The 12,053-nt window shown below is 38.5% G+C and overlaps 1 protein-coding gene across 2 annotated transcripts in view; it reads right to left on the reverse strand.

Moving 5' to 3' along the window:
- LOC126267307 (2-aminoadipate transaminase) overlaps positions 1–12,053 on the reverse strand; it is a 66,269-nt gene that overhangs the window by 29,584 nt on the left and 24,632 nt on the right. For both annotated transcript variants that reach the window (XM_049972407.1, XM_049972396.1), the window contains 2 exons: positions 9,820–9,974; positions 1,792–1,953 (listed from right to left, as the gene is read on the reverse strand). In XM_049972407.1, coding sequence (XP_049828364.1) covers positions 1,792–1,953; positions 9,820–9,974 — 317 coding nt within the window. The remainder of the gene's footprint in view (positions 1–1,791; positions 1,954–9,819; positions 9,975–12,053) is intronic.

The following is a 12,053-nucleotide window of genomic DNA, read 5'->3' on the forward strand; positions in this document are numbered from 1 at the left end:
CCAAGTAGCTGCTTCTTTTGTGTTATGCACCCCTAACCTATCATCTACACCCCATAATGCAGGTCCAGAAATATGCACAAAATCAACAGAGACCTGGTTGAGAGCCTCCACTCAGCCCCAAACCAGAGGATTCCAATTGACTGTGGGTACAATGCTACAAAATATAAGTTCTGCTTGCACCATGAACCCCACAAATGAGACCAGCAGTCTTCGCCACTTTTGCCAGCCACCCATAGAAACAGAATATGTCCTCAGAACCCAAGTGATGGGTGTCACTGGTACTGACATGAGCAACAACTTGCAAACTACTGTAACCTCCAAACTCTGTAGCCACAGGCGAGGCCTCCTCCATATCTCGGATGAAGCTCCCAGCTCCATCTCCCTTTGCTGACATCCTGAGTGAACATTGGAATTCTTTCCGGTCCTTGACACTCTTTCCCTAAGAGGGCTCACAACGTGCCGAACACTGAAGCTACTGATAACTAGTAAACCTCTCCTCCCATGTGCCTGCTCTTTCTCCTAAAATTCTTCCAACAAATCGAAGTCGACCATTTGCCTTTCCTACTACAATCCTTACATACTTGTTCCATTTTATATTGCTTTGCAACATTATGTCTAGTTATTTAATCAATGTGACTGTCAAGCAGCACACCACTAATTCTGTATTTAATCATTACAAGATTGGTTTTCCAACTCATCTACATTAATGTATATTTCCTCACATTTGGAGAACACTGCCATTATTCATACCAGGTAGAAATTCTGTCTAGATCATCCTGTATCGCCCAACAGTCATTCAACAACTTAACTTTCCTCATACACTACAATGTCATCAGCAGTCACATACTGTTGCTCATCCTGTCTATAAGATCGCTCCTCTATGGCAAAGGCTGGCCAAATGACCCAGTGCAACAGCAAGTGACGGTTTCTTCACAAATGTTGAACTGGAGATCTACCTTGGTGATGTGTGTCAATACTGGCATTCATTTTGAGCTTCTTCACAGCATAGTGCTCTTTTGAGGAGTTCAAATGGCTCTGAGCACTATGGGACTTAACTGCTGAGGTCATCAGTCCCCTAGAACTTAGAAAGTTCTTAAACCTAACTAACCTAAGGACACCACGCACATCCATGCTCGAGGCAGGATTCGAACCTGCGACCGTAGCGGTCGCGCGGTTCCAGACTGTAGCGCTTAGAACTGCTCGGCCACACCGGCCGGCTTTTGAGGAGTTCATACAAGCAGTTGACCAATTATTTTTGCCTTGGTCCCTGCACTAAAGCTGAGTCTTACACAGCTACCATATTGCATAAGGTAGGCATCATCATATAATGAATCAAGTTTCCTAACCACTCTCTGGTAGAAAATGAACATGATCAAACTTTATTTGCTCTGCAGAAGTTACTTCAGACTGTGAAGGATTTTGTGGAAACTGACTTCAGCCACAAAAGCCTAAAAACTTACACTTGGTAAGCTGTTTAAAGATAGAGGAGTGAGCAATATCTACCAAGAAAAATGAGTATGTAGTTTCTGCAATAAATACTTAACATGTAATAATTTTGTAGAATACTGGCTCTCTGTTGTTACAACAAGTAGAAAATTTCAAATATAAAGAATGTTAAGAATGAAAATGGGAACTGTCTTAGAGATTAAAATGCAAATTAAGAGAAAACAACATGTAAAACAACTGTGGAGAATTTATCATCTTATCCCACATTCTAAGATTTAATGCTCTGTATCACTTCAAATACACTTTGCACTCAAATGATACAAAAAAAACACAACACTTACATACCTTCCGACATAGTTATGCCAGTAGGATTGTGAAATAGAGGGATAGTGTACAACACAGCCCAGAATGGTCTTTGCTCATCTGTCATCCATTTCCCTTTACTTTTTTCTTCAAGAGCAATTTTCTTAAATGCCTCTGTATCAACACCATCGTTGTTCAAAGGAACTTTAACAATTTAAGTTAAATGTCACATGACTTTCAGGAAAGAAACTGTAAGAAAATTACTATGTCATTATGAATAACAGATATTAACAGTATACATAATTGCATATGAATTTTTCTACAATAGGTTTCAGTTTACAACATTGTGATATTCATACCACACACACACACACCAAATGATAGTTGTTAGATGCAGTACAGCTCTCAGAGCAGCCACACATCATCTCCACAGCCTTTGTATTTCATCCTGTCTAATGCTTTAGCTCATTATTTGGTGTTGACACTCACCCTTACTGTATTATCCAAGATTTCCAAATTTGTGACCATTCATGCTGCCTTTCTGTTTATACGTCCAATACCCCCATTCGACCTATTTGGTATGCGTCCCACACACTTGAGCAGTATTCTAAGATGGGACACCCAAGTATTTTGTCAGTAGACTCCTTCGTAGACCAACTACAGTGTCCTGCCAAAGTACTGAAATCTGCCATCTGCCTCCAGTACAAGAGAGCCTATGTCCTCATTCCATCCATCAGGTCAAAAAATCTGTCTACATATTTCTTTTCAAATTGTAGTAACATTTCTTAATCATTATAGCTTCAAAACTATGTAATTATACTGTCATTATAGTATTAATGGATTAAAATGAATTTTGAAGTTTTGTTGAGCATTCTTTTCTTAGGATTTTGGTAACACTAAAGTGTTCTCTTGGTTCACCAAGTTCTCTGTCTTCTCCTCATTAGTACATAGTTCTGTTTTCTTGACGATTTTAAATCATTCTGTTTCTTTTAGCCTTGAACTTCTTATCAACTCTATATCATCTGCATAGATGGTGTCTAGTAACAGTTTTACATTCTGGAGTTTGATTCCCCTGGGGACCAGGTTTCACAAATATTATACCAATCTTCTCTAAAATAAGGTTAAATTGAGTCTCCTTGACTTATTTCTGTGTAAAACTTACCACTTTATATAGCAGTGTATTTAGCATAGAGTTTCTTCCATACATACACTTCTGGAAATGGAAAAAAGAACACATTGACACCGGTGTGTCAGACCCACCATACTTGCTCCGGACACTGCGAGAGGGCTGTACAAGCAATGATCACACGCACGGCACAGCGGACACACCAGGAACCGCGGTGTTGGCCGTCGAATGGGGCTAGCTGCGCAGCATTTGTGCACCGCCGCCGTCAGTGTCAGCCAGTTTGCCGTGGCATACGGAGCTCCATTGCAGTCTTTAACACTGGTAGCATGCCGCGACAGCGTCGACGTGAACCGTATGTGCAGTTGACGGACTTTGAGCGAGGGCGTATAGTGGGCATGCGGGAGGCCGGGTGGACGTACCGCCGAATTGCTCAACACGTGGGGCGCGAGGTCTCCACAGTACATCGATGTTGTCGCCAGTGGTCGGTGGAAGGTGCACGTGCCCGTCGACCTGGGACCGGACCACAGCGACCCACGGATGCACGCCAAGACCGTAGGATCCTACACAGTGCCGTAGGGGACCGCACCGCCACTTCCCAGCAAATTAGGGACACTGTTGCTCCTGGGGTATCAGCGAGGACCATTCGCAACCGTCTCCATGAAGCTGGGCTACGGTCCCGCACACCGTTAGGCCGTCTTCCGCTCACGCCCCAACATCGTGCAGCCCGCCTCCAGTGGTGTCGCGACAGGCGTGAATGGAGGGACGAATGGAGACGTGTCGTCTTCAGCGATGAGAGTCGCTTCTGCCTTGGTGCCAATGATGGTCGTATGCGTGTTTGGCGCCGTGCAGGTGAGCGCCACAATCAGGACTGCATACGACCGAGGCACACAGGGCCAACACCCGGCATCATGGTGTGGGGAGCGATCTCCTACACTGGCCGTACACCTCTGGTGATCGTCGAGGGGACACTGAATAGTGCACAGTACATCCAAAACGTCATCGAACCCATCGTTCTACCATTCCTAGACCGGCAAGGGAACTTGCTGTTCCAACAGGACAATGCACGTCCGCATGTATCCCGTGCCACCCAACGTGCTCTAGAAGGTGCAAGTCAACTACCCTGGCCAGCAACATCTCCGGATCTGTCCCCCATTGAGCATGTTTGGGACTGGATGAAGCGTCGTCTCACGCGGTCTGCACGTCCAGCACAAACGCTGGTCCAACTGAGGCGCCAGGTGGAAATGGCATGGCAAGCCGTTCCACAGGACTACATCCAGTATCTCTACGATCGTCTCCATGGGAGAATAGCAGCCTGCATTGCTGCGAAAGGTGGATATACTCTGTACTAGTGCCGACATTGTGCATGCTCTGTTGCCTGTGTCTATGTGCCTGTGGTTCTGTCAGTGTGATCATGTGATGTATCTGACCCCAGGAATGTGTCAATAAAGTTTCCCCTTCCTGGGACAATGAATTCACGGTGTTCTTATTTTAATTTCCAGGAGTGTATATTAACTAATCTGAATAATTTTCAAAGTATTTCATGATGTGTCACTATGTCTAGAAGTGCCTGTCAAGTGTATTCTGTCATAGCTGTATTGGGAGGGGGGGGGGGGGGGGGGGGATAACAATGCGTGGACATCTGTATGAAATTCCTGAGCCTTTTGAGTTATTTTTGGCAGACTGTAGAATGATCCATTGTGGAACCGGTTTTGCATAAGCCATGTTGGTAATCCCCAATCAGTTCTTCCATTTTGGGCACAAGTCTGCTCATAAGGCATATCAATAAGATTTTAGAAGTAATACGGAGTAATTCAATTGCTCTAGTGTTATCACATACAAGAGAATCATTGTTTTAAAATATGGGACAAATAACAGTGGTTTTCAAATCTGTAGCAGATTTCTCTCAAGTTTTTATATATCTGCTTGATCCCAGGGTGCTTGAAATTATAAAGTGCTTCATATAGTTTGTTATGGTATTTCTTTTTAGACTACCTTAAAGCTCATTGTACTTCCTTGCAGATTTTATCATATCTTTCCTGTCTTGGATCCATGCTTCTTTTGTATTTCTTTTTTCCAGCATTTTTAGTTTGTTAATACACTCTTTTTTCTACTGTTTTGCAAAACTTTGTGAATACTGATTTTTCATGGCTACATTTGTACAAATAGTCATTGTTGTTGCAGTATTTTTATGTTCGAATAAAGTAATGATTCAATTTTCTTTTCAGTATTTTATTTCACCCGCAGAACATTTTCACTCTAAATACGGACCCGTTCCATTTTTCATATGAGGAGGACTGTCTGACTAGTGCATCCTGTAAGAAAATGTCCCTACATTGTGGTTCTCTTTTGTGCATTAATGCAATGTGAAACTTTTGTAAGCAATATTTCTGCAACAGAATTCTCAACTGCATAGCAAAAAGGTTGATAAACTCCAGCCATAAAAACAGTACAATTTACATGTTACTAGAATGTTAATGGTATAAATGCTGTTTCCAAACAAGAGTTATAAGGTAATGATTTTTAAATTATTCTTTCAAGAATAATCATGTTAAGTAATTTGTCTCAATGAGTGTTGATTTGCAGAGGAAAAATTACAGATGACTAAAATTACTAAGAAAATTCAAAACTCCAATGTAGTGAACAGATTTTGTACATAAAACAAATCACACAGAGCTTGAGACATACTTCTTTACTCAAATATAAATTACGACATGGGAAATGACAGAGTGTTTATATCTGAGAGAGACTGTGCAGAGTTAACCCCCACAACACCAAGGGTGGGGGAGGGGGGGATATACTTTATGCCTACCTTTTGAGAAAATTGTAATCTAGTCACTTACTTTATATTTTAAAATAATGAAAAAATATGTTAAACTTATTATGATAATTTAAGTCTCAGTAGCAGATGTCACTTTTTCCACTGAATGGCATACTCAATATTTCTAAGTTCAAGGTCTTACTTGCACATCAGCAGTTCTTTAAAAGGTATGTTGACAGTAAAGTCAACAACAATGAATGAAACCTGCATTTCAAAATTTTTATAGATGGTGGTCATAAAATCAATAGTACTTGTTACTGAAAGGGCGTTGATACTGTCAAGTGCATGCTAGAAGGTATTTTCAGGTTCCAGACCCTATATTCACTCCAGTACCTCTTTAAAAAGAATGCTGTAAATATAATTAAACAACAATTAACAAATTTTATTTATTTATTTTTTGGAAGGTGAGCATTAAGGAATCTCCCCCTTTCCCCTGGTATCGTATGTTATGTAAAATTCCTTGGTATTGTTAGGGTTAAAGGATTTAAATATTACAGCAGATTTGATTTACAGACTCCCAGGAAAGATATTTCTGTCACTAAATTTCAATGTCTGCTTGAAAACCTCAGTAAAGAAAGGAGAAAAAGCCTGCTAAAGCAGCTGATTTCTGTAGCAAAAGTGGGAAAGATACATGGAAATTCATTGATTTAATACAGTATATAACTTCACTCTTAATTACTTTTAAACTACCAAAACCAAGCAAAGAAATTTAATCTACGAAATATTCAACTTTAATCAAGGAACTATTCATCTTCAGTAGCAAGTGAGATCAAATGGTATAAGAATTTCTAGTGTCACGATACTCAATAAACTAGAATGTAATAACAATAACAGCAACAGTCAAGAAAATTTAAAGATACAAGGCCAGGCACTCAGTCCAGTCAGAAGGTACAAGGACCATCTAGCACAGGCAAAATCATACTTTCCAATCCAATCACATGCAGTTCTACCAAAACTGAATCGACAAGCTCCAAGGAAAGTTGAAAACCCAGAGAAAATGCAACAGCCAAGTTCTGAAAAGATCTCTGGGAAACTGAAAAGACTACAAGAAAACTGTTGGGTTGATAAAGGACTTTGAAAATAAATTTCCTAAAAAACTGCAACAGCTGGAGGTAACACCTGAAATGACTGAGGAAAGAGTGAGGAAAGTCAAGAACTGGACATCCCTTGCCAATGATTAATGACACAGCTCCTGGTTCAAATACCTGGCCAGTCTGTATGTGAAAATGACTGATCTGTAACACAGTGCTGAGAACACAAAATGGCTAACTGGCAAAATGTTTTAAATACAGAAGGACTCAGCTAAGGGGACAATAACACTGTTGACTATCATGTTCAAGTTGCTGACAGACATCATAGTCAACAGAAGTCAGGACTTTCTTGAAGAATATAACATCATACCAATATAGCAAAGAGGTAACAAATGAAACAGCAGGGAAAAAAAGACCAGCTCCTGGTCAATAAAATGATTGTGTAAAATTGCAAAAAACAGGAAAACAAATCTATATATGATGTGAACTGACTACAAAAAAGATTGTCTCACTGTCACAAAGTTGCATCATAAGATGCAAGGGAACTATTGGGGATCAGCAGAATCATCAGAATCAATTTACAGAAAATGCAATGGAATACTGGAAAACAGAATTATTTGTTAAAAAAGAGTTACAGACTAGCTAACATCAAGAAACACACTTTCCAGGGGCATTCATTTTCACCACTGTTGTTCATTTCCTTTATTCTACTGTCAATCATCTTCAGAAAAAAATCCTAGGCTATTAAAGAGCAAAAATTCTGCACATGAATGTTGAAGATCTATAGAAAATTTGATGCTGTAATCCAGTTTGAATCTTCAGCAATGAAAGCGAAGCCATCAAAATACCTAATGGACAAACCAGAAAGTTCCTTTAGCCACAAGCCTACGAATACCTAACCATTTTGCAGATGAGCAACAGCAAGTACAGGCATGTAAAAAAAGTGGCCAGCAAAGAGTACACCCAAAGGATTTGAACAAATTTGTATGGCAAACTGAATGGTGACAATAATATCAAGGCAATAAATACATGGGTCATACCCATCATTGTAGACACTGTGAACAGGACACAAGCAGAGGTGAGTAATTCAGAAAGGAAAATATTAAAATCATGAGCATTCACCATGCACTCCACTTTCACAGTGATGCTGACAGACTGTTCTTTCCCAGAAAAGCAGGAAGTAGAGGAGTCTTGCAAGTGAGGCACACAGTGGATACGAGAAGTATGCATTGGCAGACTAAGGAAAGATAGCAAAGAATCAGCTCTGATTGACATCAACAACAGAAAACTTCTGAAGGTGTAGAAAACCAAGAATCAATGCCAAAAAGTGTACACCAATACCGGACTGACAGTGTACGCAATATGGCGTTGTGTGGAGAACACTGAAGGCATAATAGATAAAGAGAAGTCCTGGTCTCGGCTGACCAACAGAACCCTAAAAAAGTAAACTGAAGGCCTAATTTTTGCTCTATAGGAAAAAGCCACCACAACTGATGCTATCAAAGGCAGAATCAAGAAATCAGCAAAATCCCAGAGTACAGACTCTGAACAGAAGCTGATGAAACAACTGACCATATTTTGATGTGTTGCAAGAAGATCACTCAGACTGATTGCACGCAGGGATGTAAAGATGTGGCTCGAAAGATCCACTGGAACATATACCAAAATTACCACCTGTGGGCGGCAAGGAATTCGTGGATCACAAGCCAGAAAAGATTGTCTAAAACTAATAAGCCAAATTACTGTGGGACTTCCGACTTAAATTGATTGAATGCTGCAAGGCAATACATCACAAATAACAATTGTGGTAAAACGAAAGCGTGGCTCACTGACATTGTCATCCTATGTGATAGCAGAATCAAAGAGAAACAACTAGAAAAACTTACCAGGTACAAAGACTTGAAAATCTAACTGCAGCGACTCTCGTGAAAACGAGTTAAAGTTGTCCCAGTGGTTCTTTCACACCATGTGCAGTGCCAAAACATCTTAGAAGGCACATAAAAACCATTAGCATTGATAAAATATCCTTCTGCCCACTACAAAAAGCCACTCTACTGGGTTCTGCATGAAATACCGGCCCTAGACACTTGAGAAGTGATAAAATACAAAATACAGCATAGTGAACTCATTTTCTGTGTTTACTGTTGTTGTTGTTGTTGCTTGGACATCTTTGAATGTTAAATGTTTAAGGTGTGAAGTTAGCAAAACAATTAGCAAACAACAGAATCATTTTAAGACAAAGGCAGTGAAAAAAAAAAACACCAGAGTTCTTCAATTATTTTTGCACAAGTCCTATTTCAAAGTAAGTACTCTGGGCTAAATATATTGGAAGTATCTGAGAATATAGCTGCAATCAAGATGACAAATTTCACTGCAAAGTATACTACTACTACTAGTAGTAGTAGTACTACTACTATTATCATTATTATTATTATTATTATAAAGGCATCTGGTCAATGAAGCTTCCCCTTGCTCTCTATAAATCATATAAATACGGGACTAGGGCAAGTCAAGAACATAAAAAGGTTGCTTGCCACTTAAACTAACTGTAAATTATTATTCTAACAACAGCCAGCAACAGAATTACTTCAGTTGAGTACAATAATAAAGCTCAAATATAGGGTCAATCCTGTTTCTGTTCTATGCGAATTACATCTGCATAAATATCAACAAATAAGCAGAGCACTTCTGCATTAAGCAGTCACCTTACCAGGAGAATAAAATAAATCACAATCAAGGACTGGATTAAGATGATGCAATCAAATTCCTTGGGTTACATATGAACAAGAATTTAAATTTAAATACACTTACTGAATTCTTAGGGTATAAAAAGAGTATTCTTTCATCTGTAATGTCTACATTATCTAATGCTACAGATAACAAATGAACAACTTCATATTATAATTATATCCTTCATTACAATTTCCACAGTTTCAGGGATACTCGCAAAGCATAGCCCATATAAAAATAGCACAAAATAATTTTGGACACACAAGAATACTGTGAGTTGTCCTGAAGACAAATTTCAGCCACACAAAATGAACAACACACTTAAGTGGTACATAAAACAAGAATGTATAGCATTATATAAATACCTGGGACTATTTTCATCAAAGGATACTGTTTGAAAGCTGACAATGCAATCATGTATGTAGCCTCCTCAACAAATATAACGGCATTTGGAGACAGGAACGTCCCCAGAATCAGCTGAAGACCATGTGTTGCCCCACATGTTAGCACAAGATCTTTCCTTAAAATGATCAAATTAGCATGTCACAAATTAAGTAAAAGAAACAATGTAATCACTACATAAGGGGCTTGCTATGCAATTCCCAATTTTTTTTTTTTTTTTAATTTTACATTACGGTACACAATTTTAAATAATGTACTTAGATTCCCCACGAATATGGACATTACATGCTGAACAGATGAAAGCGTACTTCAAATGTTTGAAAATATATGAACAAAATTAATCAAATGGACAAAGTTAATTGCAAATCATGCATTTGAAGCAAAAAGTATGCAATTGTTCGATATTATTAACAACGGGAAAATCAAGTTATCAATAATGCTTGACCTAAAGTCACTTTCGGAATCCCAACAACTTGGGGTGGAATTTATTTTTATATAGTATACAAATTTTTAAATTAGGTTTGTAGGAACAGATCTTAAAAGACCAGCTTCCCGTTTTTTGCTTACCCTGCCACATGCTATGAGGACCATCTTTTATGCTTTTACAGAAGCAATGAAAGAAGTCATTTTAACCATTATCAAAATATTTGGTTTTAAATTCACACACTTGTATTTGTGTTGAGACAAATTCTAGAAACATTTTATTATGCATTCTGATGCTATAGCCTAAAAAATAAGGTTTTGCAAAGATTCAACAGATTCTATAGGTGATGAAAATCACCGTCCACTTTTTTTTCGTTCTTTCTTTCGTTCTTTTTTTTTAACTTAAGGGAGCAAAAAGAAGTCATTAGGTAGTAGATCAGGTGAACACTGGACTCGCATTCGGTAGGACGACGGTTCAATCCCGTCTCCGGCCATCCTGATTTAGGTTTTCCGTGATTTCCCTAAATCGTTTCAGGCAAATGCCGGGATGGTTCCTTTGAAAGGGCATGGCCGATTTCCTTCCCACTCCTTCCATAACCCGAGCTTGCACTCCATTTCTAATGACCTCGTTGTCGACGGGACGTTAAACACTACCCACCACCACCACCACCACTGACATGTTAATTCAATGTTTTTCTCCATCAAATAATGATTTGTTTGACATGCTGTGTGACAGTTTTCCTGATGAACAATGATGCAACATTTTCTGCCTATTACCTCATTTTATTGACAAAACTGTGGCAATAAATTATTGTATACCATTCTGCATTAACTGTCTGTCAATTCTATAAAGCGACGGTCATGACATGACTGGTGTAACTAAAAAAATGAGCAATTATTTTTTCACAAGTGCTTTGTGAACATACAACTTTTGTCAGATTGGATCATCTTGGGACACTAAGATAGTGAAGTGCTGCTTAATTCATTGCTCATGTGAATATATCCAAGTTTCATCTTCTATTACAAGGTTTGTATACATAGTTTAATTTTCCTCTGTCAATATTTCTTCCTCACAGCAATTGAGATAAACTTGTTTCTGAGCTAAAGTTGAATTGTGTGGAATCCAATATGAACAAATACTTTTCATACTTAAACGTTCACACAAAATCATATGTGATACAGTCTTTGACAAATCTAAGGATTCCTTATCTTGGGGTAAGTTATTTGCTGATCCTTTTCAGTCATGTTGCATACATCATTGACGTTTTTTGGAACAATGAAATTCACCATTATGAGACAAGACTATGGTGAAGTTCTGTAGAAAGAACTTAGTTTGGTCTGTACAAAAATTGTAAAAAACCTCTAATGAAAATTTGTGTGTGAAATTTCAGTTTTTTTCATTATGCTGTCTCTTTAAACACTCATAGTACATAAACTACATGGTAAATTCCTGAGGTGCCATTATTTTATTAACAAGAAAAGACAGTTTTTAAAACAGTAATCTCACATCTAGTGGTCATTTACAAAAACTTAAAAAGGCAACCCTTGCATTTTAGATTGCCTTTATAAGCAGCAAAGTTATTGAAGAATTTAAAAAACTACATACGTTTATCGCATTTGGGAACTACATTATATGATAAAAAAAAAAAAAAAAAAAAAAAATAAAAAAAAAATCTACGGATGCACGTGGTTGTACTTTCCAAAATTGTCAGTCTTCTACCAAAACTCACATCAAGCAGCAAATCTTTTTTGCGGCTGTTGCTGTGTTTAAACA

The sequence above is a fragment of the Schistocerca gregaria genome, chromosome 1, assembly GCF_023897955.1.
Source record: "Schistocerca gregaria isolate iqSchGreg1 chromosome 1, iqSchGreg1.2, whole genome shotgun sequence".
Classification (NCBI taxonomy): domain Eukaryota; kingdom Metazoa; phylum Arthropoda; class Insecta; order Orthoptera; family Acrididae; genus Schistocerca; species Schistocerca gregaria.